This window comes from Penicillium oxalicum, chromosome I (assembly GCF_001723175.1).
Source record: "Penicillium oxalicum strain HP7-1 chromosome I, whole genome shotgun sequence".
Taxonomy (NCBI): domain Eukaryota; kingdom Fungi; phylum Ascomycota; class Eurotiomycetes; order Eurotiales; family Aspergillaceae; genus Penicillium; species Penicillium oxalicum.
This window is the reverse complement of record NC_064650.1, coordinates 4,256,203-4,279,231: the sequence shown is the minus strand read 5'-3', so window position 1 is coordinate 4,279,231 and position 23,029 is coordinate 4,256,203. Positions and strand designations below refer to the sequence as shown.

General features: G+C 50.6%; 9 protein-coding genes across 9 annotated transcripts; 6 read left to right on the top strand and 3 right to left on the bottom strand.

Moving 5' to 3' along the window:
- Window positions 1–133: 133 nt before the first annotated feature.
- POX_a01401 (uncharacterized protein) lies at window positions 134–766 on the top strand (the record flags this gene model as incomplete). Its single annotated transcript, XM_050110329.1, has 3 exons — window positions 134–143; window positions 319–654; window positions 714–766. The coding sequence occupies 3 exons, from the start codon at window positions 134–136 to the stop codon at window positions 764–766; spliced, it is 399 nt and encodes a 132-aa protein (XP_049974097.1).
- Window positions 767–1,932: 1,166 nt separating this feature from the next.
- POX_a01400 (uncharacterized protein) lies at window positions 1,933–4,136 on the top strand (the record flags this gene model as incomplete). The annotated part of the gene is made up of 4 exons (XM_050110328.1): window positions 1,933–2,027; window positions 2,091–3,561; window positions 3,620–3,831; window positions 3,896–4,136. The coding sequence occupies 4 exons, from the start codon at window positions 1,933–1,935 to the stop codon at window positions 4,134–4,136; spliced, it is 2,019 nt and encodes a 672-aa protein (XP_049974096.1).
- Window positions 4,137–4,616: 480 nt separating this feature from the next.
- POX_a01399 (uncharacterized protein) lies at window positions 4,617–6,073 on the top strand (the record flags this gene model as incomplete). Its single annotated transcript, XM_050110327.1, has 10 exons — window positions 4,617–4,666; window positions 4,780–4,924; window positions 5,017–5,103; window positions 5,163–5,225; window positions 5,289–5,396; window positions 5,458–5,509; window positions 5,566–5,654; window positions 5,755–5,817; window positions 5,897–5,975; window positions 6,054–6,073. The coding sequence occupies 10 exons, from the start codon at window positions 4,617–4,619 to the stop codon at window positions 6,071–6,073; spliced, it is 756 nt and encodes a 251-aa protein (XP_049974095.1).
- Window positions 6,074–6,838: 765 nt separating this feature from the next.
- Window positions 6,839–9,247, top strand: POX_a01398 (uncharacterized protein; the record flags this gene model as incomplete). Its single annotated transcript, XM_050110326.1, has 4 exons — window positions 6,839–6,876; window positions 7,123–7,490; window positions 7,567–8,300; window positions 8,372–9,247. 4 exons carry the CDS (start codon window positions 6,839–6,841, stop codon window positions 9,245–9,247), a joined length of 2,016 nt encoding a protein of 671 aa, XP_049974094.1.
- A 909-nt stretch (window positions 9,248–10,156) lies between these two features.
- On the bottom strand, window positions 10,157–10,690 carry POX_a01397 (uncharacterized protein; the record flags this gene model as incomplete). The annotated part of the gene is made up of 1 exon (XM_050110325.1): window positions 10,157–10,690. One exon carries the CDS (start codon window positions 10,688–10,690, stop codon window positions 10,157–10,159), a length of 534 nt encoding a protein of 177 aa, XP_049974093.1.
- A 159-nt stretch (window positions 10,691–10,849) lies between these two features.
- On the bottom strand, window positions 10,850–11,950 carry POX_a01396 (Glycerol 2-dehydrogenase (NADP(+)); the record flags this gene model as incomplete). The annotated part of the gene is made up of 2 exons (XM_050110324.1): window positions 10,850–11,419; window positions 11,543–11,950. The coding sequence occupies 2 exons, from the start codon at window positions 11,948–11,950 to the stop codon at window positions 10,850–10,852; spliced, it is 978 nt and encodes a 325-aa protein (XP_049974092.1).
- Window positions 11,951–14,086: 2,136 nt separating this feature from the next.
- On the top strand, window positions 14,087–15,526 carry POX_a01395 (uncharacterized protein; the record flags this gene model as incomplete). The annotated part of the gene is made up of 1 exon (XM_050110323.1): window positions 14,087–15,526. One exon carries the CDS (start codon window positions 14,087–14,089, stop codon window positions 15,524–15,526), a length of 1,440 nt encoding a protein of 479 aa, XP_049974091.1.
- A 3,632-nt stretch (window positions 15,527–19,158) lies between these two features.
- On the top strand, window positions 19,159–19,446 carry POX_a01394 (uncharacterized protein; the record flags this gene model as incomplete). Its single annotated transcript, XM_050110322.1, has 1 exon — window positions 19,159–19,446. One exon carries the CDS (start codon window positions 19,159–19,161, stop codon window positions 19,444–19,446), a length of 288 nt encoding a protein of 95 aa, XP_049974090.1.
- A 1,660-nt stretch (window positions 19,447–21,106) lies between these two features.
- On the bottom strand, window positions 21,107–21,463 carry POX_a01393 (uncharacterized protein; the record flags this gene model as incomplete). The annotated part of the gene is made up of 1 exon (XM_050110321.1): window positions 21,107–21,463. One exon carries the CDS (start codon window positions 21,461–21,463, stop codon window positions 21,107–21,109), a length of 357 nt encoding a protein of 118 aa, XP_049974089.1.
- Between the last annotated feature and the right edge of the window lie 1,566 nt (window positions 21,464–23,029).

Sequence of the window (23,029 nt, the reverse complement as noted above, 5' to 3'; positions counted from 1 at the left end):
GTTCGGGTGTGTCGATCTCCGCTCTTTCGCTGGCCTACTCCACTTATGCAATCACCAGTGATCCAACCTCCAAAGGTTACTCTGACAACTCGGAAGGCGTTCTTTTTTTTTCTTGGGCGTCCACAGCACCAATATGGCAGTTGGTTAGTTTCCACTTCTCCCAGTCAAATCACGCAGTTGGCTCATTGGACGCAATCACTTCTCTCATTGGGCGCGGGGTTCTCTATATCTGCTCTGTTGACTTGCTTCTCCATTCTTTATCCCCTTCCCTCATTCACGCCTCAACTTTTTTTTTCTTGGTCTGACAGATCTGCTCAGGATCCAGAGACCCCGACGGTGATTCTGAAATGACCTCATCTGCCGGCTCTCCTCGATCAGACTCAGACGCTCTTGACACCAGTGCTCGCACTCCCACTCGACATCATTCTGCCATGGCTCCTCTTTCAGAACTCTCTCCTCCCGGCTCTCAGCCGCAGCAACTCCTCGATACTTCTATTTCTGCTGACGAGGGTCTTGCTAGCATGGCAGAACCACAGACTGATGGGGCATCTGGAAAAGGTTCGGAGCTAGCAGGGGCCGCCTGGAACAGCAAGCGCGCCCAAGATGAATATCATCGAGCGATGGAGCAGGTCATCGATAAGGATTTCAATCTGAGTAAGTCGACAAGGGATTCTTTCTTGCAACCCTGAAGTACTTATTGGGTCACACTGCAGATGAATTCGGGGACCCTTTTGACGAGCGCGATTTGGAAGAGAAGCGGCAATGATTTCATACTACGGCTTTCGCGCCATGTCCTGTCCGCTTAAAATCGGTAGATGGCATAGAGTTTACGAAGACACGACTTGAACTCCTAAATGAATGGTTCCACTCCCCATTCCATGACAAGGCTGGAGGAAATTTTTCGGGACCCGGCTTGATCTTCCACATTGCGCGTCCCTCGTCGGTCTCCCTTCATCGACAAGGTCTCAATCCACTTTGTTTCATTCAAGGTCCCTTCAGGACGGAAGAACGTGTCCTGCCGCGTAGTCTTGCAGGAAGGAAGCAGAGACAGGGGAATGAGAGTGAGCCATGATTGCCATACATATGACATCTTACACGCCCACTGGTCGAACTCTTCGGTCAAACAGTCTTGATACTTGATTGCGTCTGATTCAGTGACGGGCAAACGACTTCTGCAGCCAGTTTTATGAGGCGGGATCATGGCACCTCATCGCGTGAGCTTCTCGTACCAGGTGAAATTGATCAGTAGAGGATGCGGTGGAATATGATAACATTGAAGGAAATAGTGCCAATCTTCAAGAAGGGCCAACGGTTTCCTACAGTAGCGAATCTTTGATCTTACCTTTGAAGAACATTGAGTTTGAATGCAATGGACCCCTGCTTTACAAGATCACTTCATGCCAGGCTTTGCGATGGCCTCTATTTTTGGACAAGAAAAATGACAGCCTTCGAATGGCCCAAGTCATCTTCATATCCACAGAAGTCCTGGGTTTACCTCGATGCTCGTGGCGTAATCTGCTGTCCTTGTGCGCATCTGGTCCATCGTCCTCGGCAACGCCGCTATCGGCCATGAGCGGGGCACGGAGACAACCACGCGGCAATGCCGAGAGGCTGCCATGTCGAGTCTTGGCCATTAGCCCTCTGTCATTGTACCCATTCAGAAGACTGAGCATAGTCAATTCTTTTCTATGTCGCAAGCTCAGAACTGACAAATTGTGACTTGTTGAAAAAAAAAAAAGAAAGAAAAAAAGAAGTCTCCCTGCTATGCCGGTAAGAACTGCCCTGAAGCTCAAATAGAAAGCCAAGACACTGGGGGCGACGGCGCCGGTAGACTGATAACTTTACTCGTCGTCCGCCATAAGACTAGCTAGTTCATTCCAGACAAATTCACTCCAATCGATGGGGCCTGGATCCCGACAAGATTTGCAAAAGATGGTCACCTCAAAGCGCATCAGTGAAGTCAAGAAACAGCGCCGCCCAGCACATCTTCCAGGCCAACGAGCGCCAGTTGCCTGTATACCCTGCCGGTCAGTGTGTTTGCATGAACATGTATTAGTATGGGCTTCAGTGGATAACAATGATGAACACAGACAGCGCAAAATACGATGTAGCAGTGGCTGGCCCTCGTGCAAGAGCTGTCAGAAACGCTCGAGTCAATGCAAATATGCAGGATTATCCCAAGACGGGCCTGTGGAAAATTCCGCCATTCGACTCTCGCAAGAATCTCCATCAGAAAAGCGAAGCTCTGAACATTTGCCAGAAATGCCAAAGACCGAGCTGATACAAATAGCCGAGTTCTTCCTCGATAATTTTGGCACTACCTTGCTCTTTTTTGTCGACCCAGTCACTTTTCGAGCGGACTTTGGTGACGGCAAGCTAGACAAGGGGTTCGTGTATGCGACAATCGCTCTCGTCTTTCGGGTGAGCCCGAACTACACGAGGGATCGTGCATGCGAGTTCTATGATTACGCTGGTGAGATGACTCAAAGGTCGCGCGATGTTGTCTCTCTTCCTTTGATTCAGACGTATCTCGTCCTTTGTGTTTACGAGGTAGGCTGTGGTTATGAGTCCAAGGCTTGGATGCATCTGGGTAGCGCGATTCGCATGGCACAGATGCTCCGTCTGTCTGTGATGGACAAGCCACCCAATCCTTTTGACTGGGGCAGACGGGAGCAGACCGAGAACGAAGATCGACTGGCTTCCGAGCTTCAACGCCGTACGTTCTGGAGCTGCTATTTCCTAGACAAGCTTCTCTCGAATGGTCGGGATCGGCCAAGTGGGATAGATGATCGAGATGTCTTCTGTCATCTCCCTATTTCTGAAGAGGACCTTATCTTCCGACGATTCCACCCGTCTTCTAGCGCGGCATTGAGCGACTTCAAACCCAGACCGGATGATGCGGAGAACATCTATATTCACCTTGTTCGAATAATCTCGATCCTGGGTGCTATCACCACATGGCACGGTCGAGGTGGTCGGCATCTTGAAAAGGCCATGCCTTGGAAATCAGATATGCCTTTCACCGTCCTCGACACAAAGCTCAATGAGTGGGCGGATCAAATTCCTGCTCATCTTCGATATTCACTCGACACATTCAACGCAATCTCAATCGTCAGCAGGAGCAGATCCAGGATATGGGGTCTAAGTCACCTCTTTTTCTTCCTGGCCAAAGCTCACCTTCACCGAGAGTACTATCCGTTTACCCCCCAGAAAGGCTACTCGCCCTGGGAAAGTCCCTTCGACCCATCATCGACTCCCGACGATTGGGAGAGTCCGCCACCCGGATGGCGTGAGCATTCCATACGTGAATTACTCGGGCACTCGGGCAACATGATCGACCTCTACGAATGGATGATGGCGAGATATCCCCCGTTTCCGGGGGTTTACCCTTTCATGGGGCTGTGCCTCATGACTTCGGCGAGTGTCAACCTGGTTTTTGCATGCGTTGATGCCCCTCGTTTCGAACAATACGCCTCACGCCGTCGGATCAAGTCAAATTTGAACAGGGCAATCAAAGCGATGGAAGCTCTGAAACCCTCCTGGAATCTTCCCGCCTATTGGGTATGTTCTCTACGCCGTTCCCTTGAGACTGGAATTCAACATCTGACACGACCCTGAGCTTGACCAACTCTCACTGTATCGTACCCTGCTTAAGGAGTCGACCCGATTGGACCAGCCGACATCGCATGACTCTTTTCGAGAACTCAAAGATGGTATCATGAATTATTTGCGTGAAGGCCCCAATTCAAGGAAACAGGGACGCACCAGCAATGTGCTGTCGCATACTAGATCGGAGAAACATACAGTTCATGATTCTGCCACTACCCCCAAGTGAGTATCACATCACTGAGACTCTGACTCGCAACATTCTATTTACCTTGGCGTTTACCTGCAGTTCCCAGGATTGCGTCTCCGCAAGCGACTTGGCGACCACTCGATACCTCACTCCTCTCGAGAATAATTATCCATCCACGCCCATTCCGAGTGAGCCAGGGCAGTCGGGAGACCTCTCCCTGATGCTTGACGACATACATCCTTCATTGGATGTGCCAAGGCCGATGGCTGAGGATGGTCTCGGAGATCAGATCTTGTCTCTGGTCAACTGGGAGTATTTCCATTTTCCGGGACTCGGCTGAGAACTATCTCATCTCTTTTCAGATCATTGTTGCGGGCAGGCCGTGAATCCTATAGAAAGAAAGACATTATCACTCGACAGGATTCGACTGGACTACAGTTGGATTTGGTCAAACCAAGTGTTCACCTTGAGATTTCGAAGACCAAATTTAGGTTTTCTCGACAGAATGAAACAGCAAGAACGATGGAAGACATGCGCGATCCCTTTTTTTCCCCTCCCATGATGTCCAACATCCAAAATAGTAGGAATCTGGTCGGACTGGTGAGAAGCTTGTCCGTGTGCGCAGGTGAATCACGCCGGCAATGCCGAACCGTCCAGTCGTTGCGGGGTAGCGCTCGGGGTTCCTGGCCCTCCGCCGAGGCACGAGGGGCAGATAAAGCCTCCAATGTGTGATTTTCCATTTCAAGAACTTGACCCTAGGATAATCTTACATTGAAGTGGTATCACTGATTGTTCTGCTCTGCCTGAATCGATCGCAACAATGCCTTACAACCTTCGCGGTCGAAATGTGCTTGTCGTCGGCGGGGCTAGGTATGTTACGTTCCAGTCTTACTTTGCTGTGCTCTTCATCTGTCAGCTCGAGCTTCTAGACATAAGTCATGTAATTGCAGTTTCAAGTTGCTGATATTAACGTGTGATCCCAGGGGAATCGGAGCTCTTGTAGCGGAGAAATTTGCTGCCGAAGGTAGTAATTTGGCGATCAATTATCTCTCTAGTCAAGAGCAGGCCGAAGACCTGGCTGGGAAGATGGTCAAGGAGCATGGTATTCAAGCAGTCACCATTCAAGGAGTACGAGTCCTCCATCCAAGCTCCGCTCAATCACCCCGAACAAGCGAGTGGCTTTCCAGTTGTATATGGGGCCTAGAACTGAAGCCATCTAGGACGCTAGCGTGGCGCAAGACTGTGTGCGACTAGTCCAGGAGACGATCCGACAGTTGAACGGGTTAGATGTTATCATCTCCAACGCGGTAAATACCCCACTCGGCATGCATAGGATCAGACGATTGAGATATTCTGACTTCTCAAGGGCTGGACGAAATTTACCGAGTTTGGCGATCTTGACGCAATGAACGAAGGGGAGTGGGATAAAGTTGGTGTCTATCTCTTTCCCAAGCCGGAAGTTGCTCCAAATCTAACTCACATTTCCCCCTAGTGCTGGACCACGAATGTTAAGAGCAATCTCTTCTTATTCAAAGAGGCCACTCCGACGTTGAATGCAAACCCTGATGGGGGCGTCTTCATTGCAACCTCGTCCATTGCGGTATCGTGGTCCCACCTTGGCGCATGTAATTGGAATTCCATTGCTAATTTATATGGTTTAGGGCATCATGCCTGGTGGAAGTAGCATGGCTTACTCCGTTACAAAGGCTGCTGGTTCGTCTTACCTCTCACTAAATGGGTTGGAGTGATCGCGACTCATCAGTCCACAGGGTTACATCTCTTGCAATGTCTCAAGGCCTCCCAAGGGCCAAAGGTCCGGATAAACGCCGTTCTCCCCGGCTTACTCCTGACTGACTGGGTAGGCTAACCGGTGGATGTTGGATCTGAGCAGAGCTCTTGGCTTTCAGATACCGACGGGAGACTGTTCAAAGACTAATCTTTTTTTCTTTCTTGTTCAGGGTGCCCGGTTCTCCGATGAGCAAGTCACGGCGTGGAAAGAGAGGTCCACGTTGAAGCATGAAGTGAGGCCCTCTCCATCTTCCCTGCGTCCATTCATCCAGGGAGTCTCATTCGTCGGAAAGCAAAATCTGATGCGTACAGGTCTTTCTCGACGATTGCGCCGACATGTACATTTCGCTTGCCAAGAACACCTCCATGACTGGCCAACAAATTGTGATCGGTAAGTGTCACAGAAAGCTGCCACTTGATTGGGAGTATTTGAAACCTGGTAAAGATTCTGACGCCCGGGTCGTGACAGATTGTGGATATGCTTCATGATCACGGAAATTGAAATTGGTCACGAAACATCTATAAAGAAGGACGGAGTCGTCTACATTCGGATCAGCCGGTTGATCGAATTCATAGATCGCGTGGATAGAGGTCATCATTCGAATGCATCTGCCATCACTTTACAAAGCATCATGATATCCAGTCTTTGATCACCTCCACGGATGTTTCTCCTCAATACTGTCAAGCCATTTCTGATGTGTAGAATCAACCACTATCAAGCCGATGAGCTGCATCTTAGAGCTATCCGTGACTAACACGGCCAAAGTAGAATGTGTTGTCCAAGTGGGACGGGGAGTATGCATGCGCTCCAGACCTTTGCATCTGTTGAAGAGTGGTCTTACCCATTGGCCACGCTCTTGTTGACCGCTGACAGTTGACTGTCGTGGGGCTTTCAAAGTGGGCGAGCTGATTAGACCGCCACATCAGCGTCACCGACCCCAGCGCGACCATGAGGCTGTTGGCGGGGCAACACGTGGGTCTGGCACAAACACTCATTTCTCAAAACTCAGCGAAACTCATCCCACTGTCAACCACTCTCACGTTGACGTGATCCTTGACAGGTTGATATTTACGACAACAAATTCATTTTCGGCAACCTGCCAGCTCCCCTCCGAGATTCAGATCTTGTTGATCCGCTGCAAATCCGTGAAATACTTTGAGTATTTCCCCTGCCCTGTGTAAACGGGCGGATCTTCCCGAGCTCAAATACCTGGGCGATCCTCACACATTCCAACCGCGTCAACAATACCAACCATGGCGGACGAAACTGGATCTCCGCAGGTGCTGGCACGGTATGTCCATACTTCTCATCCCATAACCTGATTGTATATTTTGCTTTCCCCTTTTCATCTTGTGTCCCGATCAAGAACCGCTGCGCGACACGCTTGAGCCCCAAGTCAAAACTTCTCCTGAATTTCGTCGTACTCTTCTTCGGACGGTCGTGTGGTTTCATGCGCATGGAAAGAGGAAACACATCTTGTATATCTTTTTTTGTCAAAGTACTAACTCAACGCGCCTTACCGCGTACTTTGCCATAGCGAGCCCTCCGACTCTATCGCCAACGAAACTTCCTTCAGATTTACACCCGTCAAAGCGTTGCGCGCGATCCCCCGCCTGTGGGAGCGCAAACCAGCGACCCCATTCCAGACTGGCGTGAAGCGCAAGCTGTGGAAGCGCTTCCAGACTTCTTTCTCCAGCATGCAGACAGTTGACTCGTCGGCCGCAAAGGACCAGGACGCGTTGCAGGCAGCCATCAATACTTCCAAGGATGCAGCATATGTGCGCGGAGTCAAGCGCCTTTGCGTTGCGACCGACGATGTTACAGAGACAAACAATGAAGGATTGTCTCTATTCAAGACCCCTTTCCTTGAGACAAAGTGGGACTCGGAGGCTTCCCGCAAGCGACGTGAGTACTCATGCGCGGCGCAATTGCAATCCCACTTTCCCACGGGAAAAAAATTTTTGCTAATGGCGTTGTGTAGGCAAATTACCAGAGTCTTCCTTTGAAGTGTATCAAGAAAGTACAGCAAGCACTACACAGATTTCAAACATCGAGAGCTCTCAGGAGCAACATGACTATGTGGATGCGGGTGGAAAGCTTGCCGTGAAAGCCGCATCGCCTGTTCTCTTCAAAGCTCCCCGCAGCCCTGCCAATACATCTATCTTCCGCGAAATGACCACCCTCAACTCTAGCGCCGAAACCTTAGCGCAAATTGATTCTAGTTCGACCGAGGCTAAAGATTGCGCGGAACGCACGGCAGAAGAAAATGACGCACCCAAGGAAAACACCGACGTGGCTCCAACACCGACGAAGATTGTTCGGGGTCCTACCCAAGCGCAAAAGGTCTCTCTCGTTCGGTCGGCCCTCCGGAGCACTCTGAGTGGGGAGGATGCGATGCTGCTCGACGAATTCTTGTCCAAGGCGCAGGCGAAGCGGGAAGCCAAGGCCGCCGTGCTCGAAAATGTAATGGAAGCCGAGCTTGCCTTCATTACACCCAGCGTGGAGGATTCACCTTGCTCGACAAAGCAGACTACTCCGCGGCCACGACGCGCTCTGGAGGATCTCACAACCAACTCCCCCTCACCTACCAAGGCGCAGATTTCGCCGTCCAAAATTCACCTCGTTGTCGGCAACGAGGCATTTGACCACGTCAACGTCAAACCCCTTCGGAGGATGAAGAAGAGCCCTCTCCGGGAAGTCCTGCATATCGACGAAGTGCTCGCGTCAGGGCACCACCGGCTCCCATCCCTACCGTGCATGACATGACTGCGTTGCGCCGCGCCAAGGGAACGGAATTTATCTTCCTCAAAAACACCGAGGCCCAAGTGGCCTTGACCACACGGCGCAACACCAAAGTGAACCGAGGCAGCGCCGTGATGCCCAAATATGTACTCATGGCGATGGCCCAGGAGGAATCTTCCAGTCCCGGCGATGACACTCAGGGTGGACTACAGCCGGATCGGGTGCACTCGGGTAGTCGCAAGACCACCTCCAAGTCACGCAAGACCGTCACCTGGAACGAGGAGCGCATGGTTGAATACGAAGGCGGTTCTCCCGTCCGTGTGTCTGCGAAAAGAGTCCACGTAGAAGAATACCATGACGCGGAACATGACACTCAGACGCCTGAAGAGTCTTCTGCGACTGCACTCGCTGCAAAGCAAACAGAGGATCAAGAAACCTCGGATCCGCGCACTTCTCGCAGTAAGAGATCACGAAAGATCGAGGCTGGGAAGAAACCTAGTCTCAACGACACTGCGAACGAAGCAACTGCCGCATCGACCACGCCGCGGTCTCGTCGTGTTCGAAGGCTCGGCGATTCCGCAATGACCTCTGAGACAGTAGTGAAGACCGGCAGTGGAAGAGTGAGTAGGCCTCCTGCCCATCTGGCCAGCTCGGCACCCGCTCCGACCACCTCTGCCAATGGAGGCCCCTTGACGCCCACCAAGCCACGTCGCAAGCTTGTACCCAAGTCTCCCAGCTCTAGCGCGGCCTCGTCATCAACCGTCAAGGCGGGGGCCAGCAGTGCGGTCGACCAGCCGCACTTTGCTAGTGGAATCCCTACTCGGAGCACCGGTGGGCTCGAGGGGGCGAAACGAAAGAGCATCGGGCAGGCGAATGCGGGATGCACGCCGATGCCGAAGCGGGTTCGGCAACGGTCATGAGTGTGTCGTCCGGCCGAAAGGAGTCTGACGAGTGTCACGGGGTCTGTTTGCTGGGAGACTCTTGTGTGTGTTGGTGTTGGTGTTTCTTTTCTTTTCTTTCTTTTTTTTTTGGGTAATCCCGGGGAAAGCATTTGCCTGTTTTGCTCGTTCATTTTTATTTGTTTCTCAAAGATACCACTTTTGTTTTTTGCTCTTTGCTTTCTTTTCCCTCATTTGTTTTTGTTTTATTCTGCATGAGTCGGAAGTTGGATTGTGTCAGATTATTTCTGCTTTCCACGTTTGACCACACCTTCCACTGCCAACTCACACATTCTTCTCTGGTTCTCAGAATGGACAGAGCGAATTCAATTCCTCATATCACTTTGGGAGTGTTTCTCTCTTCAATGCCGATTCATCTTCTCATTAATATTCAATACCCAGGTCAGACCGAGAAGAGAAGCCTCGGCATTCTGCTTGTGTACCAATATGATGCAGTCGGATGTGTAAAGTGAATGTCATCGATACCACGACATGTCTTTTGTTGCTGAGCACCTATTTCCATTAATCATATTCATACAGGTTGATACGTAGGTGGTCATGGGCTGTCAACTCCTTGGCCGTATACCATGAAAAGCGAACGAATAGTCGGGTTCGTGTCCGGGTGATACAAAGTATGGCAGTCCCGTACATACTAGTACACGTGGAAGGGCCCGACAAAATACCAACTCACTCAACGCTGCAACCTAATAATTCAGGTTCCCAGTCCTATTGTTGGAGACCTCACAGGATGCGCCCCCCCCCCCCCCTAATTCTCGGGGTTTGCTTAACATCATCATTCTATATTTCAATCCTTGACTATTCAAATCCTTTCCCAAAAAAAACCATCACAAAATTCATTCTCACTATAATCTTACGCTTCACACCAACCGCTCAAAAGCCGTAAAAAGCCCGGCCCGCAAATTGACATGAACTTTTTTTTTTTTTGCTTCCATCCGTCTGCCAAGAGAAAGGCGGTGGATTCGCAGCCCCACGTTCAGAAGTGGGGTGGAGAGGGGTGCCCTCTTGGGACGGGATGACATCTTCATTGCATCGGTTGGGTTGAGGTCGGATATTGCCTTTGGAGTAGAGGCTTCCCTCTCTCTCTCTGTCTCTCTCTCTTTCAGGGTCGTTTTCTCGTAGGTCTCTCGTACCGACTGGCGAATTCACGATCGAGTGGTGGGATGTTGTCTGTACATCTTTGGGAATGAGAGAGGAGTCTGGGTAGGTGCTTTGATTGGGAGAAGAGGCCGATGCGAGTACCATTACTAAAAGCGATGCTGCTGACAAAAGAGCATGAGCTTGATAGAAGTCACGATAGATGACAGATATTGTGTGTTGAGAGAAAGAGAAGAATGTAAGGGGCGAGAAAAGGGGCCCGGGGGGGCGGCCAAGAGTGCTATCGACGGGTTGGAACATTATATCCATTGCTTCTAAAAGTTCATATCGGAAATTCGTTACATTTTGTCATTCCCATGACGGGTACATAAAAAAAAAATCTCAGCCCCGCTTTCCCCTGCATAGCAGAGAGAGAGAGAGAGAGAGAGAGAGAGAGAGAGAGAGCAAACGACCAAGGCCCCTCGCCATCTAAGCAGACATGTTCTTGGCAGTCTCCTCGGGCCAGACATCGTATCCAAAGGTGTCCTTCATGTTGACAAAGCGGAAGTGACGGCCCTTGGCGACGTTGTTGACCGCCGCAAAGTCCTCATCGGTCAGCTCGATGCTCTTGAAGTTGGACTCGATGCGCTTGGGGTTGGAGCTCTTGGGGAGAACGACATAGCCGCGGCGGATACCCCAGGCGATCAGCACTTGAGCCAGGGTGTTGCCACCCTTTTCGGCAATGTCGTTCAGGGTCTTGTTCTCCGAGACCCGCTCGCCGGTGGTGGGCACCTGGTTCTGAGAGCCGAGTGGGGAATAGGCTTGCGGCATGATGTTGTGGGCGAAGCAGTACTGGACCAACTCCTCGTTGGGCAAGAAGGGGTGAATCTCGATCTGGTTGACCTGAGGCTGGACCTTGGCAATCTTGGCCAACTGCTCCAGTCCGGGGATGGTCCAGTTGGAGACACCAATCGCCTTGGCCTTGCCATCAGCGTAGAGCTTCTCCATGGCACGCCATGTCTCCTCGGGGTTCTCGGTCAGATCCTTGAGGATCACATACTACACGGAGTCCATGGGTTAGTATTGGGAAAAGCTTGGGGACCCAAAGGGAAAGTTGATGTTCGTGTTGAGCTCTCAAGTGTGGAGTGTTTGCCCAGCGAACAGCAACGTCAGTCCACTCACCTTGCCGTCGGAGCCAATCTTGGGCTTATCTTGACCATCCTTCTCAGCAGCAATGGGCCAGTGAACAAGGAACAGGTCAACATAGTCGAGCTTCAGGCGCTCGAGAGAGTTGTTGACGGACCAGAGGACGTCGTCGTACCGGTGCAGGTGGTTCCACACCTTGGTGGTGACGAAGATGTCTTCCCGCTTCACGGAGGGGTTCTCCTTGAGGAAGTCCTTGATTGCATCACCCACCTCATCCTCATTCTGGTAGAACCAGGCACAGTCGAGGTGACGGTAACCGGTGCGCAAGGCAGTGGTGACGGCATTGTAGGTTTCGCCCTGGGAGCCCTCGCTGGCAAAGGTGCCGAAGCCCACTGCGGGGACCTTGACCCCGTTGCTCAATGTGAAAGTCTTGCCGTTGGACATGATGAATTGCAATTATGGGTTTGTATGGGAAGAGGAGAGAAGGAAGAAGCGGTGGGCGGTGCTGGGGGGCAGAGGTCAAGAAGTAGTCGCTGGTGGGGTTGCTCTGCGTTCTTGGGAGAGAAAGATGATGACGCTGTCGGTACTGCACAGGTGGGGTCCTGAGGGGCCCTTCTATTCGGCCCTTTCAGAAGGTTTCTTCAGGTCGCTGGACGGACAGGAGCGTTCCGTCGCGTGTAAATGGTTGATGTGACCGATTGAAAAACAGGCCTTGTGCTTTTTTGGTGTGCAATTGATCCTCATGGCCCAGCAGGAGTGTGGCCCCCCCTTCCGTAGTGGCCTCTATGATTAATGTCGGTCCGGCAGAACCGAGATTCTGTTGTTGAAAATGATCAGGAGAGGTACCCGGTGTATGTGCCTCACCGGAGGCTTTACAGTACGGTTCTAATAGATCACTGGATACGAGAACTGCACTTCATGAAACAGAAAAGGTTTGGTTTGTGTGAGGGCTTTCCTCTACGGGACCCAACACTCCTGAAGAACCAGAATCTCTCAAGGTCAATTTGGGGATGGAATGACTAGACATGAGCGGTCAGTATCCGACTTGTCCCCTTGCCCAGCCACCCTGGAGAAAAACCCTAGGAGATGGACATTCTAGAAAAAAAAAGATCCTACATGAGACTGTTGAGAGGCATCTTCTCGCCGATTGTGTAGAGGCCGAAGAGTCATTGCCAAGACCCGACGAAGCAGAAGCTCATGACATCACCCTTCATCCCTCCTGTCTTCCTTTCCCACGGCAGAAAAGAGAGAGAAAAAAAAAGCAAAAAAAGAAAAAAAAATCAAGCTGACCCGCCCAAGATGAGCACTTTAGGGAATGTTTCCACCGCAGTTTCATCCATTGGCGTGATGAATCGGGAGAGTTTCCACGGGAGGCTTCACAGCTGGTCCAATCGGCTCCATACGACTGGAGCCTTCTAAACCGCTTCCGAGTCTGACCCACTTGGTGGTTTGCAGAAGTCATCCGTTTAGCGGCGGAACGGGTGTACGCTACTGCGCTACTGCGCTGGTGTCCGTCACTGCTGGTTGTCCATCCTGTACTTTGCTACAGTACTTCAAAATAAACCAACCTCTGTACCAGTGGACTGATTCAGCATCCGTGGGATAGAGAACGAGCATCCTTGAATCATATGGGACAGATTTAATAGATGGTTAACAGGGAAAGCATGCATGAACCACGAGTAATCAATCAAGGGGCGAGATCACCATGCACAGTCGACGTTAGATCAAGGCACAATGCCAATCGCGACCGTTGATGCATGGAAGTGCTCTGGATGACTCCTGATCTACCCGGCTTATTTTGACGTACGCAGGTGCTTTCTGGATGAGCCGCGGTGTCCATTTCCCCTGTGCACTGACTCCCTACTAGGGACCACCCCCTTAGCAAGTCTTGTACAAACGCTCAAAGGATGCTACACTAGATCAGGAACTAATTTCGGATTTGATCAATGATTCACTTATTGACCCGGTCAAATATGACAGCCTCGTTGCTAGAGCATAGACAGACAGGACAGAAACCTTCATTTCCAGGAAATACGGTGGTGGTACCGTACCCGGTCCCAGTGGGGTCACTTTCCGTACCTGAATGGGCAACATTGAGATGGCGCTTCTTAATTTTTTTTTTCTTTGAATAATTTTTTTTTGGAATTTTCTGATTCTGGTATGATTTTTTTGTGTTTCTGGTTTCCGTCCTCCCGTCCGAGGTGAGATGAGATCTTTCGATTAGAATTCTGAGATCAGTATCAGACAGTGGTCTCTCGCTCTCTCTATCTAAATCAACAGGGCTTCCGTGGACGGGTCTCTGGAAACAGCCAGATCTCCAAGTGATTTAAAACCATCGAGCTTTCATGCACTCACTTGTTCTTCTTTTCTTTTCTCCCTCTACGATCTTCTCACTATTTGCTACCTACACCCCTTCACAATCTTATTGACAGATTGATCCAGTGGCTGTTTTCAATTGATCAGCCGCAGCCTCTTGTTTTTTTTTTCTTGCTTTCCTGAGTGAAAGAACGGTCTTCTTCTTGACCACGGGCTCTTTCTCATTTTTTGATCATCGCCATATCCATACCCCTCTCATTCATCATGCCTCCTCACAGCAGTGAGAATCTGGCAGATGAGCTTGTAGCACCTGATGCTCCTTCCAGCACTCATTCTGGCTGTGCACGATCCAACGCGGGCCTGCCAATTCCCAGCCATGCCGACACCACCATCGAGATTCCCGCCTCTCGTAGCTCCATGGGGGACGCAGGTGCCTTGATGCACAATCTTAGTCTCTCTCCCTCCATGAGTGAGCGTCGTGGCTCTCGCAACTCCTTTGGGACCTCTCTCCCCATTCCACGCTCACCCCGTCGATCTCGCCTGTCCATGCAGCGGGCTGCCCCGGCCGTCTCACGGGATATCCTGGCCTCTCAGATCCAGGATATGGCCCAGGACAAAGTGGCCAAGGCCACAAACATGGCCTTTGTGTTTGACATTGATGGGGTGCTGGCCCACGGCAATGAGCCCATCGAACAGGCCAAGGAAGCCCTGAAGATGCTCAACGGGGACAATGAGCTGGGGATCAAGATCCCATACATTCTGCTCACCAACGGTGGGGGGAAGCCCGAGGTCGCACGTTGTGAGCAGCTGTCTGAAATTCTTGAAGTTCCCATCTCCACAGATCAATTTATCCAGTCACATACCCCTATGCAGGCCCTGGCCAACTACTACGAGACAGTGCTGGTCTGTGGTGGTGAGGGGGTCCAGGCTCGCGAGGTGGCTGAAACCTACGGCTTCAAGAATCCTGTCCACCCCAAGGATATTCTCGCATGGGACCCTACCGTTTCTCCCTGGCGGGTCTTTTCGGAGCACGACCGTGCGATGGCAAAGCCGCAGGACTTTTCACAGGTCAAGTTTGATGCCATCTTGGTCTTTGCGGATTCGCGGGACTATGCCACCGATATGCAGCTGATTCTTGATTTGCTGCTGGCAGAAGATGGCAAGCTGCTCACCCGTGCTCAGGACCCCGTCGCCAGCCGGATCCCCATCTACTTTTCCCAGGGAGATCTGGTCTTCCCGACGGATCACAAAGGCCCTCCCCGGTTGACTCAGGGGGCATTCCGAATTGCCATTGAGGCTCAGTACAAGGCCTTGACGGGGGTCGAGTTGGAGCGAGTGGTCTACGGCAAACCCGAGCGGGCGACTTACACCTATGCAGACGAGGTGCTCCGGTCGTGGATGGAGCAGATTCACTGCCAAAAGAAGTTGCCCGACAACATCTACATGATTGGTGACAATCCGCAGTCTGATATCATCGGAGGCAACATGTACGGGTGGAATACGTGCTTGGTCCGGACGGGGGTCTTCCAGGGCAAAGAAGGCGAGAATGACAAGAACAATCCCGCCAACTTTGGTGTCTTTGACAATGTCTTGGAGGCAGTCAAGGCGGCTGTTTGGCATGAACTGGGCCGGGAGTTCAAGCTCAAGTGGAACCCTGAGATCAACCCGATCCTGAGTGGCAATGATGCCTCTGCGGTGGAGTAGATACAAAGAGTCGTCGAGGTCGCAAAAGCGTCTAGATCCGGGATGCACTGGATATGTTACACAGAAGACTGGACACTGTTCTTCTGGGTGCTCCGTGAGTAACTCTCGATCGCAGATGAGCATTGAGCATGATCCATTTGGTTGCTCCAGAAATGTAGTCAATCTGATGGCTGTTTTTTTTTCTTTCTTTTGACGGGCGTCGATCAATAATATTTCGTTATGTTTTGTTTTTGTGTTGTCATTTTTTGTTTGTTTCTACGGTGTGGGATCCCTCGACCTTTCTGTCAGACTTGCGTGTTTTAGGGCTCGGCATCAACTCTTTTAGTATGGCTAGTACCCCCTTTTCTCTGATTTCGCACGGGAGGTCTTTTCAACACGATATAGATTTATAGAGAAATTCACTGTTTCCACTATGCCTGGTTTTTTCAAAAGAGTATAATCCGTCTTCGAATATATCATCAACGTACCCGCCGGCAGCTCTCCTTGACTCAAAGCAAGCCTATACCGTTTTCTGTAGCTGACCTCGGAAAAGGGGCTTGGGAGGCGATGGTCAAAGCTGACAGCGTCATGGAAATACCCAGAGGTGACGGGCTTACGAGTGCCTTCATTCCATTCCACTATCTTTCCCAGAAAGCTCGACGTATTTTCCAAACTAAGGACCTCCATAAGGCGTGTTAGTACTGTCTTGAATCTGAAAGTGCCCGCTCAAGCAAGAATCACCTACCTAACCCCACCACGTCCATTGGAAATCATCTTCTCCATTACGTTTCTGCGTATTTCAACACCCGTCCTGCTAGTACTTGTCTCTTACTTTGACCAAGTACCTAGTCGACCTGAAATCATTTGAAGGAGAGTAGATTTACTCACAAGGAGCAAAAATACTCAATAGAACCAGGACTAATGCCGATGACACATACAAATATTCAGAACACATGAGCTCCATCACTCCTACTAGCCTAAACCCATGACCGGACTCATTGCTAACTGCTAAACAAAAAAAAAAAGGGGGGGGGGGGGGGGGGGGACACCCTCGGAATATGTCCAGTTTGCTCAACGACATCCATATGTATCTGTATCCCCATGAGACAAAAAAGACCTATGTCAATATCTCAGGGAGTAAGAATCCTTTCTATGGAAAAATTCCCCGAAGATTGCTTGTTTCAGATTTCTATACGTGGTGCGTATTGTGGCCTAGTTGGGGGGTTGACCGTAGGGTATTTGTGGGGAAAGGGCTGGATGGCAGTGTTGAATACGCACACGGGCACACGAGATAGAAATTCGGGATAGGAATGTCTAATATTAGAACTAGTCTCCAAGAGGACCGAATTAGATGAGGGATGCTTCAGTGAGGGTTGCGCAGTAACTCATATATCAGGTGGGATGTGGTACCTGGCAGAGTGATATTACCTACTAAATAACCGACTTTACCGTATTAGAACTAACTGGCATACGGGCTTAAGACTTTTAGTGGATGTAGTACATCATACATCGACATGAGTCCCGTAGTAGGTCTACTCCTTCGACCACTATGCGGGGGTCTGGTGCTAGCATGACGCGAGGGTGCCGGGAGTCTTGGTAGAATGATGTGTAATAGTGAGATTTTCAACATCCAAGACTTCCATTCTACCTCATGATCCGTGCATTCTTCATAATATATCGCGCAGTTCTGAGAAAATTCCAAGAATACCCGGGGGCGGGGGGCTATCTTAGGACCGCGAGATCCAGACATACACATGCGCTCCAGAGAGATAATAGAGCTCCATCATATGGAATAGAACCTATACAATCGAGTTCCATCAGGGTTGATTCACTCACATTAATTAATTAGATTACACCGGTTTTTTCATGTGCAAGCTAAGACAAGTCGTCCAAGTAGTCGGGACTTATGCCAGACACTAGGCAAGTAACCAGACTTTCTAGAACAGACCATGGCTGTCCACTCAGACACATTCCACTAGAGGTATCAAAAAAGCACCGTATGCTATCTCGTTTTGTTCCACTCGGGTTGGACACAATTTGACTTGCGTACCCGGAACATGGCACTGGGAGAATGGTCTCGGCTCCTGCTGCAGGTGGCCGAGACTTTCCGGCATCGCGAGGGTCCCGGGCGTGGGTTGATTGCATCTGGAAGGATTTCAATGGGAGTAGGTAAATACTACTCTTGTGTATATTCATCAGGGAGGGTGGGCGGGCTGGAGCTCAATGGGAGGTGAAATGTCGCTTGATGAGAAACTTTAGTGGTGGCAACGGAGGTAGGTTGTTTTGTGCTTAGGGCGGATCACCCGGGATGGAAATGGAATGGATTTGGAAATACGTTCAAAGATGGGTTTAGAATTAGAGATGCCATCTTTCTAGTGAGTATAAGACAGTGGGCTTTTGTAAGGTGGGCTAAATAACAGATAGAGAAACAACTTGTGTATGGTGAATTTGAATGTCATAGCTTGGTGTTGTCAATAAAGATAAGTACTATGGGTTGATCACTAGAGCATCAATATGCCCGGTTTGGGTGACCTGCAGGGTGACCTCTATATGGAAAAAAATGCCGAAGCAATTCTTCCAACTGTCAACACTGAATGGATAGTCACGGTTAGCTACTAACACCGCACAGGCAGAGTACATCACCTCAATTACCTAACCCTTTTACCTTGGTACCAGTAGGTAGGTACTAATTAGGTACTACTGGCTAGTGAAGGTGACAATGTACGCATGGATTCCTACCTAGGCACAATCCGGCACTGTCCTTGACAGCATTCACCTCCTGTCCCTCTCTCCCTCTCTCTCCCGCCATCCAGACCGATTATGTGTGCATGCTCTTGAATCAGCACTACATCCACTAGCGCCTCATACTACGTGTCAAAGAGCAAAATCATGTTCAATTCTCACTGGACCACAGCCCCACCCCCGCGAGGATAATCGTCAGTCATAAATGGATATCTTCGATGGCGTCCTGAAGATCACCGATCTTCTGTTAGAGTATTGATCTCCCTCGGGCTATACCTCCATATCCGCAGTGATCTACGGCCAGGGACCCACCTCCTCTGCAGTATGTTGGTATCCAGACTCGAGACCTACAGTGGTACGGCCTCATTTGTGTCTGGTCCTGTGTACATGGATATTGATGCATATGTGCATTTGATCATGCCAGGGATTAAAACGGACATGGTGCTCCACTGAGTCCTCGTTTACTTGAGAGTTCTGCATATGCTTAACACTGATGCTATTCTCTTTCGGGTCTTGGCGTGGTGGCAGCGTCCCCCTTCTCGCCAAGACAGTGCAGCTTTCCCATGTCAATCAAGGGGGTTGGCACATCCAGACAGGGATCTTGGGGATGAGGCGGACATCAAGATGACGTGGATAGTTTAGTGCATCTCATATTGTGTCTCTTCGATGTGAGACCAGGAGGACTATACTCGACTCATTAATGAGTGATGTGCATTATTGGGGGGCCGCAATGGTCTCGTGACATTTTATGTGGGGAGTGGATCGCTTTCGCGGAAGAAGTATGTGCATCGTGCTGGAGTACTACAGTCCTGAAAAAGTGAGTGGCCTTGCAGTATATCTGTTCCCATCTCTGCTGGCGCTTTTGTGAGGCACAATATTCCACGGAAGAATACCCATTGGCTTCTCGAGATATGGATATGGATCAGCGGGATCTCGCCGCCGGAGGGGGTCTTGACCGACTACGTGTTTACGCAAGGAATGGACGTGGGAGTCCATCTGGACATCCCCGCCGCCTACTGCGCATAATCCGCCCTCGCTTGGCACGTCCACGGCGCTTGGCGACTCATCTCATCAGATCGCCAATTTTGATCATCGACCATCAAAAGGGGAGTGATAGGCGTGAGGCATTCCAAATTCTGGCGGACAAGAGAATGCCAAGCTTTGGCCCTTTCTTCGTACGGAGCGGAGGGTTTCATTGAGTGTCGGATAGATGCGATTGCGAGAGACTCCCACCTTCCCGCCCCCTCCTCCCCCCGGTCTCGAAGCGAAGAGCTTTGCGAGTGCTCCGTAATCGGTCCTCAACACTGGCCGTGCAGGCCTCCGGTTGTCACCAGCCTCGCTTAGAAGCGGACTTTTAGTTAAATAAGCCTTTGCCAACCCTGTCGGTATTGGGCAGTTGCACCCGCCGGCAATGGTTGAAAACACGTCTGAAGCTGCAAGATACGTCCTGAGCTGCTGGGCTGAAGTCATGACTCTGGTCTCGTTCTGTCACGGCAGGACCCGTCGATCATGAGTGGAAGGCTGGAAGCAAATCCAGACGCAGGGTGGGTTCAGTCCGTGGTGTGAAATTCTTTGTTTTTGCTTTCTTTGGTCCACCGCATCCTTGGACTCGGGGCGAGACTTGGCTGCATCCTACATCCTGGGCAACCAGGCTAGCAGTGACAGTTCCGGGATTTGAACCGTGAGAGAGGGGTAAAAAAAATGAAACTAGTATAGGGAGGGGAGTAGACCTCTTTTCAAGTCATACTCTGCCAGCCACAAAGGTCCATAGCAGAGTCTGCAGTTCTGTGAGATGGCCAGCCTCATAGTCGTGTCTGCGACAGATTGAGTGCTCAACCGACGTGTGGGGGAAGATGTTTGGATCCGCTGCCCGTTGCCCTCATCGTCGTGGAATGGCAGGGAGAGCTAGAATTGTACCACAGCTTGTCTGTTATTTGGTACCATTGGAAGCAATGCAAGCTGGATCAAATGATTCGAGTCTCCAAAAGTCAATTCTGATCAAAAAGGAGATTGCCTAGTTACGACCGGATGGCATGTTGGTCAACAGTTTGGAGCATGTTTACCCAGGCGTTTGACGAATCACCTGGTCATGGGACCGGGTCAGGTGATTGCTGTTAGGTAATGGATCGCCTGTTCCCCGCATGATCGGCCGCGTGAGCGAATCGCACATGCAGGGGGTCCTCGACGTGGTTACCTTACGATAGCTCCAAGACCTTCCACGTCTGGGGTAAACACAAATCTCATTTGGTGGCTGTTCGGGACAAGTACTCGTATGTATACTACTGTGTGCCAACGACAGTCCGAGAACCAGACCGGTCGCTGTAATTCGGGGGGCGTGTCCAGAGGTCAGCGCAACAGAGGAAGGAGTGTCAAAGGTTAAGGTTTGCTCAGCGTATGTTGCGTGACGAGGAATGATCACGACTTGGTGAGGATGGAAAGAGGTCCCTGCCAGTGCACTGGAATAATAGCATGCAGCCATCTCATCGACTCGTCCTCTCACTAATTTTTCTTTTTTGGACCTCCTGGCCCTGAATGCTTCTTCGATGAGCTAGCAGTCGACTTGACCAAAAAGGGACTAGCGTATTCCACACCTGACTAACTAGCCCGACGCGGACATTCTCATGGTTAGCACCGGAGCCGGATCACGGACCCGTTCATTAACATTTCATGCGCTCGGCATCCATTTGTATCCGTCCATCCAGCTGGACAGATTAGAGGTTCCTGTGTCGGCCCTCCGAATTGCCAGAGTGATCCACGCTTTCCACAAGTGAACACACTGGCACCTTCTCTGAAAATCCCAGCTGATATTACGCACCTGAATCAGGTGGAGGGAGGGGCACCTTCTACTAAGGGCTAGGGTCACCAGCCTTGAAAGTTGTGTCGTGATAAGTTGAGTGTACTCTTGGGTTCTCGAACGGCGGCTATTTTAGTTATGTCATAAGAATCCTTAAGCGGGAACGGGTCCCTCTGGGAATCGGGGTCGCCCGGTCGGAGATGAAGACTTGGGTCAAAGCCACCGAGAGTCCCAAATGGGCCGGTGGATTGGCCAGTTCGGGACACAATTTGAGTCTCCCTCTTTGCTTCATTTTCGCTTGTATCCTTCTCCCTTGGTCTCTGGAGCGTGCAGTCTTTGTACAATAGTACCATTCCTGACGGGATGCTTCTCGCAGATTGCGATGCGTTGATCGACGGGACCCCTGCTTTCGAGAAAGTCATGGTCGCACTCCAAATGACGCCATGCGCTGGCCGCTTGCATAATCCAAAAGTCAAAAAAAAAGATTATGGTTCACTTTGTTTTTTCCTTATTTCTTTTTTCGAAAAAAAAGTTCGATCTGATTACCCTTTTCAGCACCAATAGATGGGAAAGCGGAGCACATAATCAGATTGTCCATTCTACAATAATAATAATAATCATCATCATCATAATGCAGTAAATGTACACTCGACTCTCGCCCGACAGGTTAAGTGGTGGCTGCGATCGGACGGTCGGGTTCGACTCTTTTGGTCCCGAGTGAAGCTTGTTCATGCAGAGTGAGATAGATGGGATGCCCTGGATCATGGACGACCACAGAGTCCAGGAATCCAGAGGGCTGGAGTGTTCTGGTCGGTCTTGAATGTTTCCTCACCGTCTCTGCCTGATCGCGAACAGAGAACAGAGCGAATTCAGACACCTGCACCGGAGAAAATGTAAGACAGAGAAATATGGGACCCCGTACTCATGGGCGGCAACGGGTATAGAGAAGAAGAAAAAGCAAAGAGAGGGGGAAAAGGAGAAGACAAAAGGGACAGAGTGTGAGTGTGTTTCTTCTTGCGGAGAAAGCAATTCAATATCCGCCACGATGAACTTGAGACTATACAGACCAATTCTGCATCTCAAGAATTCCAACTTGGAGGACTCTCGTGTGGTTGGATCCATCGAAATTGATCCAACCACAGGCCCCGAGGGACCTTGTTTTTTTTTCCTTTGTCCATTTTCCCATTTTCCTATTTTTCGATTTTTCTCATTTCCTTTTTTAACCATCGCCGTCCCAAAGAAGCCATCGCCTCCAACCATAGAACGTAGTCTCCTGTGACTGCCACCGACATTTGCGGTGTTCTGCCCACCCCATCTTTTTGCCTCTTCACCTCCCGACACATCAAGGACTGTCATCAGTCGTCACACTGCCTCTGTGATTTCTCCTTCTGCAACACCACTCACCAACACAGATCAGACCCTGGATCGTCTCACGAGCCTCCAGACTCCATTGGCGAGTCGGCACTGGTGGTCCGACGACTAGCCTCACGACCGTTTCCCAGGGTGTGTTTAGTGCCCACTTGACGGCGACGGCCATCCTCACTGGGCGTGTGGAACGCCGGCACGGGCTTTTCTGTGACTAAGAGCTTTACCTTTTTTCCTTCCTTTTTTTCCCCGCCGCCCCTCCCATCGACCTACGGCCAAAACTATAGCCCTAAGCCGTCGCGATCCTCCTCGAGTCATCTATCCATCCTTCTTTCCCCCACCCCCCCCCCCCCCCCCCTTTCGTGCGCCCCTGCTCTGGTGTCGCTTGACCGAAAACTCTTTTGCGCTCGAAATCCGGGGAAGCTGTGATATTGCCGAACTCTTTTCTGTCGATTTCGCACGTTCTTTCAACCTCCAGGAAGGACGACCAATATTCTTTTTTCCCCCATTTCCTCTTTGGGGCTCTGTGTTCCCACTCAACTTCAAAGACCTTTCCTGAATCGTCCGCGCTGCCCCTGTTGGACCTCTTGTCAGAGGGCCCGCTCTTTTTTTTTTTCTTCCTC